General features: G+C 49.7%; 1 protein-coding gene across 1 annotated transcript in view; it reads left to right on the top strand.

Moving 5' to 3' along the window:
* The window catches only part of LOC122375266 (lysine-specific demethylase lid-like), a 55,515-nt gene extending 39,198 nt beyond the window's left edge, over positions 1 to 16,317 (top strand). Inside the window, exons 11-15 of the mRNA XM_043354547.1 lie at positions 1,650 to 1,844; positions 2,375 to 2,553; positions 13,333 to 13,457; positions 14,047 to 14,197; positions 15,500 to 16,317. Coding sequence (XP_043210482.1) covers positions 1,650 to 1,844; positions 2,375 to 2,553; positions 13,333 to 13,457; positions 14,047 to 14,197; positions 15,500 to 15,512 — 663 coding nt within the window. The 3' untranslated portion in view covers positions 15,513 to 16,317. The remainder of the gene's footprint in view (positions 1 to 1,649; positions 1,845 to 2,374; positions 2,554 to 13,332; positions 13,458 to 14,046; positions 14,198 to 15,499) is intronic.
* Positions 16,318 to 17,791: the final 1,474 nt, after the last annotated feature.

Genomic DNA, 17,791 nt, shown 5'->3' with positions numbered 1-17,791 from the left:
GCAATCGTCCAGAAACGTGGGAACTGGGGGTTATGAGTAGTGCCGCAGCCAACGCCCCAATTTAAAGCGATTATTACTGTTGCTCTAATATGTAGTCGCAGCCCCCAATAGCAAACCGTTTCAACTTGCACAACTCGGCCACTCAATGGGGCTCGAACCGGGCTTCTCCCACCGGCCAATTCACGACACGAGCGTTCATCCACTGAGCTACCGAGGATGGTCCTCTTCTGCACAAAACAAAATGACATTCACCCGCTGACCGCCAATGACAGTATTGTGACATTTGATCGCGTTTGACCGCTGCTGGTGGTCGCTGGTTTCGGCAGCTCAGTGGATACACGCTAGCGTCGTAGGGTGACCGGTTGGAGAAACCCGGTTCGAACCGTCCCAGGTGCGCGACTTATTTGTTCCTAGATGGAACGGTTTGCTAGTGGTGGCTGCGACCACACATTAGAGGAACAGTAAAAGTTGCTTAAAGTTGGGACGCCGCGCTATCCAAAAACCCCAGTTCCCACGTCTCTCTCTGGACGATTGCTGTGCGAAATAATAGACACCAATGAGCTCAATCAAGGCCTTAATAATGCCTTAATACTTATCGGTTAAAAACAATGTAGCTCCGCAACTCGATGCACGTGTGATATAAATTCTATCGGCTGTCCCAATGCCACGTTTAAGTGTGTCGTAATGTGCATGGCAAGTATGATGATAGGCGCTGTCTTGGGGATAGGACATTTTAACAACTGCTTTAGCACAATTGTTCGTTAGAATAATTGGCGCCTTGAGACGCGAAAGTTAACTACACTCGCTCAGCCGCGCGATGGTTCGTGCTCCCACCCCACCTCACTCCCCAGCCCTCGCCAGCCGCCGCGCCGCGCCGACCCGAGCCATGCCTCCGGGCTCGGCCCTCACCGCTGCGCTGACGTCACAGGCGGCCCACATCGCCTTCCAGCCACCGACCCAGACCAGTGGCATACGGTGTGGGTAGGCTGTGCCGCTTGACAAGTAAGTGAAGCGGCACAGTCTACCGGTACCAGGCGGCTGCTGCCAATGCTGAGCCATAGGAACCCGGTGGATAAAGAGTTGTAGAACATCAATCTGCCCCCGAGTGTACCTAGCCTATCAAGGTTGTGAATCCTTCGTATCTGTGTGGTATGGGTTTGGATTGGTTTTATGACTTTGTGTCGTTGCCATTGATGCTTGCTTGTCACTGCTATTTGACGTGCCGGCGGCTGACGGGGGGGGGGGGGGGGGGGGCTCTGCCGTCCAAAGGCAAAAACGGATATGTCGGGTCAGGTCATGGCCCGACATATGCGTTTTTGCCTTTGGACGGCAGGGCTGTGTCTGACCGCCGTCTGACGGGGAGGGGGGGGGGCTGTGTCTGACCGCCATCTGACGGGGGGGCTGTGTCTGACCGCCGTCTGACGGGAGGGGGGGGGGCTGTGTCTGACCGCCGTCTGACGGGGCTGTGTCTGGCCGCCGTCTGACGGGGCTGTGTCTGGCCGGCCGGCAGCTGACGGGAGGGGGGGGGGTGGAGGCTGTGTCTGACCGCCGTCTGACGGAGGGGGGGGGGTGGAGGCTGTGTCTGGCCGCCGTCTGACGGGGCTGTGTCTGACCGCCGTCTGACGGGGCTGTGTCTGGCCGGCCGGCAGCTGGCCATCGGCCGCCAGTGCGTCACTCACTACTCGCAGCTGCGCCGCTTCTGCGTGTTCTCGCACGACGAGCTGGTGTGCAGCATGGCGCTGGAACCGCAGCGGCTCAGTCTGCTGGTCGCCTCGGCCACATACCAGAACATGCTCAGCATGATCGACGACGAGCGCACCAGCCGCACACAGATGCTGGAAAAGGTACGGCGGACGGGCCGGGCCACTGGGTGCCCTCTGTCTCCACCCCTCTCCATCACCCACCCCGCCCTCCCCTTCCTATCCCTGCCCTTCTCATCTCCCCTGCCTCCCTCCCTATCCCCGCCCTTCTCATCTCCCCCTGCCTCCCTCCATTTCCTCTCTCTCTCTCTCTCTCTCTCTCTCTCTCTCTCTCTCTCTCTCTCTCTCTCTCTCTCTCTCTCTCTCTCTCTCTCTCTCTCTCTCTCTCTCTCTCTCTCTCTCTCTCTCTCTCTCTCTGTCTCTGTCTCTGTCTCTGTCTCTGTCTCTGTCTCTGTCTCTGTCTCTGTCTCTCTCTCTCTCTGTCTCTGTCTCTGTCTCTGTCTCTGTCTCTGTCTCTGTCTCTGTCTCTGTCTCTGTCTCTGTCTCTCTCTCTGTCTCTCTCTCTCTCTCTCTCTCTCTCTCTCTCTCTCTCTCTCTCTCTCTCTCTCTCTCTCTCTCTCTCTCTCTCTCTCTCTCTCGCCGGACTGACAGTGTCGCCGGACTGACACGTGCAGGGTGTGCGGAGGGCCGAGCGGGAGGCGTTCGAGCTTCTGCAGGACGACGAGCGCCAGTGCGACTACTGCAAGACCACCTGTTTTTTGTCGGCCATCACGTGCCCCTGCAGCCAGCGGCTCGTCTGCCTGCGACACTACGACAAGCTGTGCCAGTGCCCGGCGGCCAACCACGTGCTCAAGTGAGTGGCCGCCGCGGCTGGCTGCGGCCAGCCGACTGAACTCATCAGTCCCACACAAATCGGCTCTTTATCTATGGGCACATGCTTGAGGCATATCAAGCAAACAGGGTTGTGCTCGACTAAAAAAAAAAAAATTGCTGACTCGACTCATCATTCAACTTCAGAGAGCCTCGACTCAACTGCGACTCAAATAAAAGCCTGATTTTTTTCTTTTGACTCGACTCATGACTCAAGTGACTCGATGAAAAAATGAGTTGACTCAACTCGACTCAAATGTTGAATTTTACTTGTTTCGACTCAAAATTGACTCAAAGGTAAACAAGTTGTTCAGCGGGGGGGGGGGGAGAGAAAAATCAGGCAGCCAGGGCTAATAGGCAAAAGTTTTGCGGGGAGCGTTATTCTATAAAGCGTGTTCGCTACAAATATCGCGAGCAGTCCTGCAAATCTCGAATCACAAGCGCTTTATACCAAAGCCTGTTAGCGATCCTCGAAACTAGAAGCAAAGAACACTATAGCCGAAGATTGCTGTTTCTTCTTAGAATGCTATAGACCGTCGGCCTTGAGCTATGTTTTTTATGTGTGATTCTGAATGTGTTTGTAAAATATTTCGTTTTGGGTATGGTTGTGACTTGTGGTGTTGCATTTTTTCTATCATTAAATTGTTACTGTCAACCAATATCTGGCAAATCCATCAACACTCACAAACCAAGGTATTTATTTTGTTTATTGGTAAATGCCGAGTCTGCTGGAAAATGTATCCTAAGTACAAGAAGTGATTTAGACCAAGCAATGTTTGACTTTTTGCCCAAATCATTAACTTTATCATTTAATTAAATTAAATTAATTTTTTTATTTATTATATTTATATTACATTATTATATTTATTTATTTTATTTATTTAATTAAATTAATCAAATTTTTATGATAACATGTCTTTTGCATGTAAAAATTTCTTTCCCTGCTCAGACATGTGCTGAAGCTGATGCATCAGGAAATAAAAAGATTAAGATAAACATGATATTCAGAAGTCAAAACCATGTGTATGATGCCTGGTAACTAGACACTTATTTATACCTTTGTTTCTAGAAACTTGAGTCAGTTGACATGTTTATTTTTAATGTCCGACTCGATAACTGTCCAAACTTATTTTGCCGACCTAACTCTGATTCAACTCAACAGCTCAACGTTTTTATCCGACTCGACTCAACTCTGACTCAACAGATAATCTATTGTAACTGACTCGACTCACACCCGACTTAATTGAGTCAGAGTTGAGTCAAATTTCCGACTCGACTCATAAGTCGAGCAAAATCCGGCAAGCGAATGAGGCATATGCACGCCCGAACAAGGTGGAACACTGGCAAACACTAACACATATATAACATTCTGTATGATAATACAGAAACACGTTTTAACTGGCCATATATTTATCAACTGTTAAAAAAGCATTGATTAAAACGTTAGTTTCAATCAAGGCTATGTAAACCCACAGACCCGGGAGCAGAGGGGGGGGGGGGCAGCGGGAGCGCTTCCCCCCAACTTGAGAGCAACATTGAGGCAGCGATACATTTTTTTTCCTCCTTTTTCGGACTTCTTTCCTTCTTGTTCCCTTTATACATCTAAACATCAACACACGACATTTTCCTTGCCATCTGAATGGCTTCTGCTGATATATGTAGTATCGATTTGACAACATCTGCTATTGTCATTCCGCTTTGGTTTGGGCCTGACCTTGGCCATAAGTTTGGCAGGCCAAATTTTCTACTGACCATTTTGAGTTAACTTTGAGGAATACATAACGTACAACGGTGGTCAAGTCGTTCTCGTTGCTATGGGTATAACACAGTTTACCCTCTCCGGGTGTGAGCTGGAGGGCTGTGGGGCAATGGGTGCACTGACGTGGCGCCCTCGGAAGGCCGGTATGGGATTGAAGCTCAGCGACACTAAGGGCTTGTGTGGTGCCTTCAGATATCGGTAGCACCCTCAGAGTCACCGGTGTGGGGCCCTCAAAAGTCACCATTGGGTCCTCAGAGACGCCGATATAGGGCTTTAACCCTATTAGTGGCAGGGGGGGGGGGTTGTTTTTATCCACCCCTCAGGTTTTTCGGGAATATCTCCGAAACCGCTGAAGCTACGATGCTGAAATTTTGTGACTTTTCCTAAAACTAAATTGGGCACATTCCCTGAAAATTTCAAGTTCATAACTTTACCAGGGGCGGCTCCAGAGCACTGGGAATTGGGGGGTCCTATTCGTGAAGCGAGTCATTTGGGCGAAGATCACGATGCTGCACCAGTTTTACGAACAGGGAATGAAAGGTAGCATGTGATAACATATACAAAGTTATTGTGCATCCTCTTTTGACACGTTTTTGCTATAATAGGCGGATCCAGGCGTCCAAAAAGGGGGGTTATTTTTTACCTCCCAACGTAGGTGCCCTGACACCGCCTATGCATGACCAGTACAATTTTAGTCGTTCTCTCATAAGAAAATTGTAACATGACAAGACCATTGCCACCCTTTTTAGAAACAGTACCAACAAAAACCTTATTTACTATACTTTTTGTGTACCCCCAATCTCAATGATCTGTATCCGCCTATGATTTTTTAAAATGCATATTTTTAGGATCCATGTGAATTCCTGGTTCATTCTCTATCGATCGGCAAAAGTTGCGTTAGGATTGGTTCAGAAACCTGGCCGTGATAAACAGTCTAAAATGCATCTGCAATTTGCCCGTTTTTACCCCCTCTACCCCCCTATTGACATTTTTTAATTTTTTTTTTAGAAATGTAGATCTCGTTGAGCGAAATCGAATGCCGTTTGAATTTTGAAAATCGGCCCGTTAGATCTCGATATATCAAGGGGGGTCGTAAACAGCCCCCCCCTGCCACTAATAGGGGGTAGCCAGGAGCCTGCCACTAATAGGGTTAACCCTCGCCCCGTTGGGGGAGGCCATTTTGGCCCCCCCCTGTGGTTTTTCCTGAATAGCAAGAAAACGGCGGCGCGCAGCGCCGCCAAATTTTCAGTACCTTCCCGGGCATCAATTTGACACCTTCACACCAAATTTCAAGTCTTAGGTCACCTTAGGTCAGGAGTTATTGAGGTCAAACTGAGGTCATGTTCGAGCAAAAATGAGCAAAAAACATGCAATCTTGAAACGCTCACCAAATCTACAGTTATCAAGCAATTTCAAAGTTCTTTATATGGTCTAGTAGACAAAAAGCGGCGCTACAAAACTGCTATCTCGGATTTTCAAAATTTTTGGTTTTTGACCAAAAAAAATTCAAAAAATTGATTTTTTTTAGAAAAACTTTGAAAAAATCCAAAATTTTCCCGAATTTCGAAAAAACCGGAATATATGTGATAGTCCCAGCGCTCTTCTATATACATACCAAATTTCAGATCGATATCTCGTTTTTTGGCCAAGTTATAGCGAAAAAAACTGTTCAAAAATGATGACGTCAAATTTTTGAACTCAATTTTTTGCAATTCTAGACCACGTACGGCAAAACAAAGACCACCATTGAACTCCCCGTGACGAGCTGCATCGATTCGATACCCATTTTATGCAAAAATATTAACTTTGAAATTTGACCTAATTTGACCTGACCTTGACCTGACCTTGACCTGACCTTGACCAAAACGTGATCTAAGCTGGCCCCAAAGGCTGCCTGACCCATATAATCGCATTTGTCATGTAAAATGGACCATAAAACATGTATCACACGACACTTTCATATTGTGACCCCCCCCCGTGACCTGACCTCTGTGACCTGACCTGGTATCAGTGACCTCAAATAGCAAAATATGTGTTTGAAGAACATTTCCCCATCGATGATTTACAATGAAATGCATTTTACTCGATTTTATAACGCATTTCTTGAAGTGCCTGTAAACGGTGAAAATTGGACCTTTGACCTGACCTGTGACGTCATCGGTTTGACCTAGGTCAATAAAATTGGGTCACAAGGTAGTTCCCCGTTGGGGCTATCCAACGCCGTTTACCGCTTGTCGCTATGTTGCGTGGTTCTCGAGATCTTAGGGGGGGGGGCCAAAATGGCCCCCCCCCCCCAACCGGGCGCGTTGCTCGGCAGAGCCCAACGGGGCGCGGGTTAATAGGTACTGGTGTAGGCACTAAGAGTTGGGGGTGTGAAACCCTCAGAGGCACCGGTGTGGGACCATCACAGGCGGGAAATGCCTCTAGAACTGGCCCCTCATAGGCCGGTAAGAACTCTCAGAGGCCAGTAACGGGCCTTTGGAGACCACCGAGGGGCCCTTAAAGGAAATAGTTCACTTTTAACATGGGGTTTTGAGCTGGAATAGCAGTTTCGTAGCTTGAGCTGAGACTAGCACAAATCAAGAGCTTTTACGGCTCAACGATCACCCTAGACGAAGATATTCCATTTCTCGTTCCAAAAAGAGTGCCTTGTAGAGGAATGCGTGCCTTGCACAGGAATGCAGCCACGTCATCGTCAGCCAATCAGCGTGCTGCTTACAGCCAATGCAGTATGCGTAGGTTTGAGCTACGCAATATGATTGGTCAATGCGTAATAAGCTTCCGCGTCAAACATTATTTTACATAGAATATAGTTCGTGCTATATTAAAATATAGAAAATAATTGTTTTTACAAAAAGGTTCTATTTTATTTCATGATTATTTTGAGCATAAAAAATCATAAATCAATAGCAAAATACTGATTTCAGGAAAGTGGACTGTTTCCTTTAAAAGCCGCAAGAGGCCCTCAGAAGCCGGCGTGGGGCCATTATGGAGATCTTAGTGTGGCTATTTAGGGCCCCGGAGGTGCTCTAACGAGCCCCATGGGGCCCTTCTGAGTCGAAATATGGCCATCGTTAACCCTCAGCGGTCAAATGGCGCCGCAGGACCCCGAGGGTCCCTTTGAACCCGATGGGGGGGGGAGGGGGTACGTGTCCCCTTAGACCAGTGGTTGGCAGGTCCTCCGGGGTCGTGCTCCTTTTTTGGCGCCAGGCAGGGCCATTACCCCCACCTACCAGACCCCATTGGTGATACAACCAAGGTTACTGAAATTCCATACTTTTCCGTGACTCTTTGGGTACCATATCTGCGAGAAACCGCAGGCCCCCTCCCCTGCGGTTCTCGCAAATATCTCAAAAACGTTGGCACGGAGCGCCACCATTTTGGAACATTTTATCAGACATCGTTTCTGCACATGTTGTGAATATTTCAGACCAGAGTCACTCAAGGTCAGGTCACCAGATCACTTCAAGTGACCTCACCTCACCTCAGTAAAGACTGCAACGCCTGCTTTAGCTGCATTGAGTGACAGATCTCTTTCAAGCTTTCAGGAATTGATAAAGGCAATAACATGTACAAAATTTGTATCTCGGAGATTTGATGTCGGTGACCAAAGTTCAGGTCAATTTCACGCCCTCTCCCATTATCAATGGGAGAGGGCGCAAAGCCAATGGTAGAAAATTGAAAGGCGCCTCCTTTGGACCAGTGTCATTCCTAACACTGTGACACTCTTATTTACAAGTAAACATGACCGCTGAACCGGAAAATTGCACCCGTAACCCTTTTTTTTTTTATAAATTTAGCTCGAATGTTTGAATGGACGGATTGACAGAGCCGGAGTCCACGCTAAGCAGAGCTTGTTGCGTAGACCCCGACCCCTACCGTCCGATCGCGCAATTCCGGGTAACGGGAGAATTTAGATGCCAAAGTTTAACGTGCCCTTCAAAGCCGGACACGGCCTGTCCCACTCAACTGACTTCAACTGGCTGCGGCTGCTCCCACCAACCGCAGACCATCCCCGTCAGGAGTCTCATATATCGAGCGCCGGAGCGTCTCGAACCCGGGCTCTCACTACCGGGAGTCCGATGCTCTACCAACTGAGCTACGGGACAGGCTGTATGTCCCTGAGGTCATTTCAGGTCATGAATGGTATCTAACAGCTATTCGCTAATAACTTTGATAAAGGCATCTCAGAGCGATGAAAATGCCTTAGATGTGTTCAGCTCGACGATACGGATCGACTGATGTGCAACAAAACCTTCGATGCTTCTCGACGGGAAGATCACGATGCTGATAAAAGTGAGCTCTTGCAAGTTTGAGTGAAAAGTTATTTAAGAAAAACTATCAGCAAGCAACGTACATTTTCAATTTTGGCAGTTTTTGTCTCCTGCAGGCTAAACCATCTTCGGTTGAATCTGAGGGCAGGCATCAGAAAAAAAAACGTTAAGAGAGCTATCGAATGCGTTTTTCCGCAGCGCTGTAGCTCTATCCTTTCCTGAGCTATAGGCCAGTTTATCGAAAATTGTCAAAGGGTGACCTGGAAATTGGCGAAATTTTACGTTCGATGACCTCTGGTGACCTGACCTTTGATTTGACCTAAAAGGTGACCATAGTTTTTCTTCATCATTTCTTATGCTCTTTCGATCGCCGACTACGGCGTTTCGCTAGTGACCCAGGAGCCAAGTTAATAGGGGGTGTTCAACCTCCATCTCCAGCAGGGCGTGGAAATCCAGGAGCCCCAGCGGGGCGCGGGTTAACCCCCATACGTGTAGGTGTAGCGGGTATTTTTCGAGAATAGATCACATTAAAAGGGTCGGATCACGAAAAAAAAAACTGTACCATCGGGCCGATCATTTTTATATGTCCTGAAAATGGCATGACCTTAACCCGAATAACCGTTGAATTGTGAGATCTTTCTTGAGATCATGGCAAGCCACAAAATCTCACCTCAAGAACTTACAGCAGGACCCGATTAACTCGGCAGTTGTTATTGACCTATTGAAGGTCACCCAATGACCAACGACCTTTAAATTGGGTAGCAGCGGCTGCTTATCTTCACGAGCAACACGCTCAATTTTCTGCAAAGCTCCAGCTCAGAGACCGAGATGCTCAGGTCAGGGTGCAATGGACGACTCCTCTCCCTTGCGTTAGTGACTGTGAAAACGCCAATAGACGAGCGCCGGCTAGTACATGACAGTTACTTTCCACGACTGTACGGAATGGTGAGCAGCTACATGAAAATTGGCATGCGCCAGCTAATCAGTTCATGCTTTGTGCGTTTGACCTCGACTAATCTTTGAATCCTGGGGCACAATAGTTGCGATGTTTGTCCCATCAAGGGAGCCATTAATTCTAAAAAAGATGAGGCTTTCTCAGAGGCCCTCATTACCCCCCGCCGAAGGGCGCCATTACCCCCAAAGGGGGCATGCCCCACCATTTGCCGACCCCTGCCTTAGACCCTTAGCTACGCCACTGTTTCATATGCATCATGTCAGGTATTTTAGTTTGCCCCCCCCCCTTGAAAATCGTTCCCGGGCCCCTGTGTAAACCAGGTAGAACGCTCCTGACGAAATACTGGGGTCAAAAATGAATTTAATAACCGCGACTCTGGAAGCCAAACAAACTCTGGTTGCTATGGTAACGGGGCAAATTTGGCACGAGTAGGTACGCATCTAATAATTCATGTTTCAGCGAATTATTTCAGAAAAAAGCAAAGACTTGTCGGATCACTACTAAAGTGAATTGTAGTTTGATAAACCCGTGTTTTTCGATTTGAGTTTTTATCGGACTGGCCTAAATAATGTCTAAATCAAGTCCTAGATTCAACGGCCCGTGCTGCTATAGGTTACCTCTAACGCCCTGGCCCCCAAAACCGTCACTGGCTTATGTGCCAATGAGCGTTGAATATGGCCGTACGGCTGATTGGTGGGATTACTGCATTTGTTGTTTAGAATGTTCACGGTGCTGACAGCGCTAACGAAGGTGTCTCCACTTTTCGTAATGTTAAAACCCCGGAGCGCACCGCCCTGGTTTCATTTGAGTTTCTTTCTGAGCGCCGATGAGGAACTAAAAGACGCCTTTTGTGGCGAAAAAACGAGCGAGCGTAAAGCCTGAAACAGACCCTTTCCGCAGTCAGAAAATCGCATGCGAGAGCCTATTCAAATATATGGAAGCACGCTCGCATCAATCGCGCGTACCTCCCGCATGCTATTGATGCGGGCCGAATTATAATGCATTTGAATAGGCTCTCGCATGCGATTTCCTGAATGCGGGAAGAGTCTGTTTCAGCCTTAGCGGGTGCCCCACACTTGACCTCGCGTACGGGTTGCGAATGCGTGGTTTTGTGGGTTTCTTCTAAGTTAAAGAATGCACCATTACACTCTACGCTGAGTGATCCACGCTGCCATCTAGCGAATGACTCTGCGTTTGTTGCAAACCTTTTCAATTCATCCATTTTGGTTTGGGGGAAGATATCGTGGCGAGTTTCGCCCAGCGCTAGCCCTTGTCCATTTCTAGATACCTATGGGGACGTTATTCATTCAGCTGCGGAAACGGTTTGCTTTGTGAGGCTTCAACTAGTGAGGAAGTACTGGAGCCTGGTGCTATAGAGCGTCGTGCGCTAAACTACGTATATCGAGTGGTGCGTATGTACAGCCCACCGCTAAAGTAATGTTGGGTTTTACCAATCTCAACGGTTGGCTTTGACTGGCGATTGTTTAATGCGGAGTAGAGGTCTGCACCGGTCGGCTGCAGCCGCGGCTGGCTGCAGCCCCACGGCTGTGGACCGGGGCGGCTGCAAATATCTCCAAGAACACGGCTACGGCTGTGGCCACGGCTGTGAGATTTCAAGCTCAATCTTAAGTACTCAAAATTCAATTCAAATATAAAATTTTAAATCCTTAATCTTACATTCTGATAAGTGATAAGCAGTCTAGCCTGTAAAAATCATGCAAAGGATGCCCAGCAACATTGAAAGTGGTGAAGCCTTTGAAAACCTAATGGTTTTGCACCTTACAGCTATTGAAGACGAGCGTTCAATAATTCTTTCAGGTAATAGAAAAAGAAATCACGCCTAGGTAAAGGCAGGTAAATGCTTCATAAAATATTATCTAAAATAACTCTCATGTATTTCTGGATTTTCGGCAAGTCCAATTACATAATATAAAACTGGCGCTTTATGTTCTAACTGGTGTGTGAGTGACCGCTAACAGAAAATGCTGATGAACGAAGCCAATGGAATTAAAATATAAGTGAGCATGAACCTTACTTACGGTTAATTCACATGATGGTGAAAACCCTGAACACGTAATTCACATGACGGTGAAAACCCTGAACTTAATATTTCTTACGCGAGCTGTTGACTTTACTAATAAAATGACGTCTTCTTCTGAAAATGTAAAAATTTGATAATTAATCTTTGTTGGAGAGCAAGTTTTTAACTGTATAGCATTATTATTTATTAATTGTAATTTTATGGCTGTTTTTAGTGACACAAAACAATTAATTGCCACTTCTTTGCTATTGACGTCATTAAAAACTCAAGTAAAATTTTTGATTGAAAGAGGCAATTGTGGCTCGCACGTCCTTGGGGATTTGAGCGAAGATCATTATTTGGGACGCCGGTGAAAACAGGGCGCCGGAGGGCATATTAGTCACGTGACATTTGGAACTTCTCCCGCTCTATGGGCCTTCTATATGCCAAACGTCACGTGTAAATTTAACGAACCTTGATCAAATCGCCCCAGGCGCCCTGTTTTCACCGTCGTCCATTATTTGGAAAAATCAAAATATATGAACGTTTTTTCTTTCTTGGAATTGCTCACTAGTGTTTTGATGATGCCTTGCATACCTATCAAATTAGTTTGAGACTTGCTCAGAAGGCTGCTTCAAGCCTGGCATATCACACCCCAGAAAATATGCAAGGTAAGAAAGAAGCAAGAGTTTTGACAAGACAATCACTGTTTGACAGTCCATCAACTTCAGTTTCATTTTCCATATCTAACATTGATAATGAAAAGCATCAGGGTCTGTTGTTCTGTCCCACAACCATGCTTCAGGATTTGGCATTATATGTCTACACTGCTAGTGCTTCTATTCTGGTTCGTTGTTTATGTTTTCTGTTGATGTAGGTAGTAGGTACCTACCTACCCATCTTTCTTAACCCCTTGCAAGGGCTTGTGTAGGCATGCGATGCGCATCAGGCTTCAGGCCTTCGGCCTAAAGCCAGATACACAACCACTTAACCTATGATGCTTCATGAGCTTGAGAATCTATAGCCCATTGCAATGTGCTTTTGGCTATATGTTTCAACTAAAAACAACTTATTATATACTATTTGGTTGCATTTCATTGAAAGTATCCACGGCCGGCTGACGGCTGGCTGCCCACAGTTTGCCACGGCTGTGGGCGGCTGTGGCTGTGGAGCCACGGCTGCGGGGCGGCTAGGCTGTGGAAAATTGCAGCCGTGCAGAACTGTAATGCGGAGTGATCGAAAAGAAGATGTCAATAGCTAAAGTTACAGCTGCAAGGGTGACGATACATATAAGCTACATTCAAAGTTTCATTGTAGTCTGGATAATCGTTCCTAAGCTTCGGAAGCAGAACATACCCATGACTGAAACCCCACATTACTTCTGCTGTGGACTGTACTTCAGCCGTCGGTTGTACCTCGCGGCTCGCCTCCTCCCCTCCCCTACCCCCCCCCCCCCCTCCCCCACCCGTGGCTCTCCTGGACGAAAAGTAGATTTGAGTAAGGCAGTGCGTGTGTGTGCCGCCTGTGCCGTGTGCCGTGTAGTGCCGCCTGTGCCGTGTGCCGTGTAGTGCCGCCCTGTGCCGTGTGCCGTGTAGTGCCGCCAGGTGCCGTGTGCCGTGTAGTGCCGCCCTGTGCCGTGTGCCGTGTATTGCCGCCAGGTGCCGTGTGCCGTGTAGTGCCGCCTGTGCCGTGTGCCGTGTAGTGCCGCCCCGTGCCGTGTGCTGACCAGGAGGCACCGGTATGTGCGCCGCCAGGTATCGGTACACGCTCCAGGAGCTCCCGGAGATGTTGCGCGCCCTCAAGGTGCGCGTCGAGAGCTTCGACCAGTGGATTCTCCGTGTCAAGGATGGGCTCGAGGCCACAGGAGAGGCCCGGCTAGGTAAGACGGTGTGTGCGTGTGCGTGTGCGTGCGTGCGTGCGTGTATGTGTGTGTGTGTGTGTGTGTATGTGTGTGTGTGTGCGTGCGTGCGTGCGTGAGTCAGCACTGCTTCATACAGAGTGGGTAAGACAGCCAGTGAGTCAGCACTGCCTCATACAGAGTGGGTAAGACAGCCGGTGAGTCAGCACTGCCTCATACAGAGTGGGTAAGACAGTCAGTGAGTCAGCACTGCCTCATACAGAGTGGGTAAGACAGCCAGTGAGTCAGCACTGCCTCATACAGAGTGGGTAAGACAGCCAGTGAGTCAGCACTGCCTCATACAGAGTGGGTAAGACAGCCAGTGAGTCAGCACTGACTCAGATAGGCTGGACCACGGCAACACACCAGGTAGCTTTGACTGATGGACATATTTAAAGCTACGCGGTATTGGTTTTGGGTGACGTTTTGTGTTTGACTGCTACAATGCTACATGCATCAGCCGGGTGGATAGCGGCACCCATGTGTGACTGTATGTGCGCTGACGTGTGCGACTGAGCAGTTGCGTTGCGCGGGCTGCGCCGGTGACTGGTGCCCGGTGGCCGGCCGCCAGGTCTGGACGAGCTGAAGGCGCTGCTGCAGGAGGCCGAGGCGAACCGGTTCCCTCAGTCGGACCTCATCACCTCGCTGGCGCTGGTGATCGAGGAGGCCACCAAGTGCTCCATGGTGGCGCAGCAGCTGGCCTTAAACAAAGTCCGCACGCGGTGAGTGCGCGCCCCACCGTCCCCGCCGGCCGCCGGCCGCCCCGTGACTCCCAGGTGTGGTGTGTGTGTGGGGGGGGGGGGGGGGGCTGCGCGCGCGACGCTTGCTCTCCGCCGGCCCGGCCGGCTAGGCCATCTCGGTTAACCCGCGAGCTGCTGGAGGCGGGGGGGGGGGGGGAAGGGCGTTAAACGCCCCCACACTTTCGCCGCGTTATAGCTAAAAACCGGCGCGCCAAATTTAGGATACCTGTTGGGAATTGATTGAAGTTTGTTGCGAGTAAGTAAAAAAAAAAAATCTGTCTGAAAATTTCTGAGAAAGTCGAGGCTTTAGTGACGTTATGCTTTCTGAGTTTTCGACCAAAAACGGTATGTGTTAAAAAATCATATAAAGTCACAGAACAAACGTAGAGACACGCCTTAAACGCCATTAGAGTGCCATACAACGAATGATGAAATGGCTATCTTCGATTTTTGATAATCGTTCTGCATTTTCCGAAATCTTGGCAATTTCTCGTGACACCTTCACGACCATGAGGCACACATTTCCTAAATCGATCTTTTTCGACACAACACATACTCGTATAATAAGATAAATGTTACCGTCGTGTTCTACGCCCAAAACAATCCATTAAACATGTGTCATATGCTGTGAACACAAGTTTTGATTTTCGGTGATATATGCTCACCTGATTCACCTGACCTTGACCCTGACCTATGCTTGATTGACCCCTGCATGAATGTGACATTCGTATGGCACTTCTATGAAGGATTGTGCACACTTTTGACCGAGCTTATGAGGAGAGGCGCCCAGTATGACGTTCTAAACTTCATGCTGCTGAAAGCCCAATTTCAGCTTTTTGACCTGACCTTGACCCGAGCTGTGACCTCAAATTCTACTTTTGAATACTCATCTGAAGTGTCTCGTCGTGTTCTTTCGTTTGCCGCCTCGTGCGTTTCGCCGCGCCTATTGGTTCTCGATTTATCGGCTGGGGACTTTTACCCCCCCCCCCCCCAGCAAACGGCGGGTGGCGAAATACCTCAGCAACTGCCGAGTTAATGTGAGCGTGTGTGTGTGCGTGTATGTGCCGCCGCCGCCGCGGGGAACCGATGTGTGCGTCGGCCAGCGCGCGCCCAGCACCGGAGCACGGAGCCGTCCAAGCACTGGCCCACCTGTCTGCGCTCTGCCGCCCCCTCCCCGGCCCGGCCTGGCGCGCGCGCGGCGCATCCATCGGTGGCGCGCGGCTGCGCGGCGCCGCTCTGCTGCCCTCTCATGGCCGGCCTGGCGCGCCCGTGCCTGTGTTGCAGGAGCGGCACGTAGCGGCGCCGACCGATGGATGGCGGCGGCGCGCCGGCTGAGCCGGTCTCGGCGGTGCACGCGGCTCGCGCCCCGGCCGGCCCCGCGGGCCCGGTCGGCTCTGGCCGGCCGCAGTCAGTAGCCTGTCTGTCGTGACGCCAGTGTCGCTCGAAGACGTCTTTCGTTTTACTGCCGCCGGCTGACGAATCGCGCTGGTTTGCATCGCGTATAGTTTGTTGGCCTGAGCGGCGCCTGCCGGCTGCCGCTCCTAGCTGCCCCAATGGTAGACGCCATACCATATGCATACGAAAAAACACTGGGTGCGGAACAATGTTTTAATTGTCCCGGATGTTTTTGTAGTTGTCTCTTGCGTCTTCAGCTTTGTATGTTAGCTATGGTAGCCAAACGGAGAAATGTTTTGAGGCAAAACCAAAACGCTAGTATCGCTGTACACCTACAAACGGACAGACCGTTTTGGCCGTCCCGTGTAAACTTCCTTTGTAGTGTAGCTAGTGTAGAGCCGTAAGCGTTGAGCACTAAGGAGGTGATGCTGGCTGGCTTGCAGTCGAGTGCGGCACACTAGGTCGCAGGATTCCGCGTGCCCCCCGCCCCCGCCCTCCCTCCAGCTCCGGTTGTTGGGAGCGCGCTGCTCCGCGGTGCGTCCGTATGTTGTGTGTGCCAGAGGCCCGGCGTGTGACGCGCCGGCGCCGCTGACGCCAAACCGGTGAGGTGGTCGGCGCACATCTGCATGCCTGGCCGCGCCGGTGCGGAGACCGGACCGCCTGTGGCCGACTGCTCTGGTTGCTTTGTAATACACCTGTACGAAGTGGTCGTGTGGTGCGTCGTGCCGTCACGTGGCGGCGGTGAGGCCCGGCCAGCTCAGCCAGCTGACTCTCGGCCACTGCAGACCACACCGCCGCCGCAGCCAGCACACACACAGTCACTTTTTTATTTCGCTTTCAGCGCCAACAAATGTTGTAACTGCTATGAAGGCGCTGCGGCACCTGTATGCTGGGTGGAGTAGGCTGTAGGCTGGGTGGAGTGGTCGACTCTGTAACTGCTATGAAGGCGCTGCGGCACCTGTAGGCTGGGTGGAGTAGGCTGTAGGCTGCGGCACCTGTGGGCTGGGTGGAGTAGGCTGTAGGCTGGGTGGAGTGGTCGACTCTGTAACTGCTATGAAGGCGCTGCGGCACCTGTAGGCTGGGTGGAGTAGGCTGTAGGCTGCGGCACCTGTATGCTGGGTGGAGTAGGCTGTAGGCTGCCACACCTGTAGGCTGGGTGGAGTGGTATGAAGGCACTGCGGCACCTGTATGCTGGGTGGAGTAGGCTGTAGGCTGCGGCACCTGTAGGCTGGGTGGAATGGTCGAATTTGTCGCCACATACGGCCCGTCGAAAAGTCATGCGGTGCACAAAATAGATAATAGGGGAAGGCGGGGTAAGAGGGACCAGCGAAGGTTTGAGGCCGCATATCTTGCTACACTGGTCTCGTAACTCATATTGTTTATGGTCTCTTGAATGCTCAATCCTTCCTCTTTTGATATGTGCAAAGACTGAATTTCAACTTCAAGAAGTCTAGGTGGTAGCTGCTCTGAAAGGAGGACATGTCAAATCACCGACAAGAAAAAAAAAACGCGGGTAAGACGGACCAACAAGCAGTGCCTGCTATCCATTCATGTTTGTTTTACTTCTGCACTGTATTCTTGTTAGTAAAAGTAACCAGAGTCGTAAAAAATAACAAAATAAGCCTTTATTCTATACTCACATGTGATGGAAGTGCAACTATAGGGTGCGTCAAAAGTTTTAATAGCTTACGAATCGTCCCTTCCTTTCAGTAAAAATAATGCAACAGGCTCATTTCACCGGTAAATATGTTCTCCATGAAGCTGGGCACAGCGTGAAACACCAGCAGGTATGCTAGGCGCAAAGATCTGGAGTACTATGGGCTTCTGTTTGCTCACGCCCTCTTGACCGCCTTTTTGAGCTGTTTTGGGTCGCTGGGAAGTTTTGTCTGGTCATATCATGCTGTACAATCCCTCAGAGCATTCGATTGGATTTAGCTCAGGGTTGTTCCCTAGCCTTGTATCATTCGCCCAGTTATTGGGAAGATGCTCCTGGCAGTTGGCACCACCTCTAAGATCAGGCAGACCAATGAGAAGGAGCATTGTCTTCCCTGAAAATGCTGTCCGACCTGTGTGGCACCATGCGCCGCTGAAGAACGCAGCCCACGGTGGCCGTGCTGTTGATGGCAGGGAGACAGACAATCTTCAGGATACCTATCCCTGTATAGTAGTCAGCATCGATCA

This window comes from Amphibalanus amphitrite, unplaced genomic scaffold (assembly GCF_019059575.1).
Source record: "Amphibalanus amphitrite isolate SeventyFive unplaced genomic scaffold, NRLGWU_Aamphi_draft 001806F_arrow, whole genome shotgun sequence".
Classification (NCBI taxonomy): Eukaryota; Metazoa; Arthropoda; class Thecostraca; order Balanomorpha; family Balanidae; genus Amphibalanus; species Amphibalanus amphitrite.
Note: the sequence above shows the minus strand (reverse complement) of the source record. Positions and strands in the feature narration are given on the sequence as shown.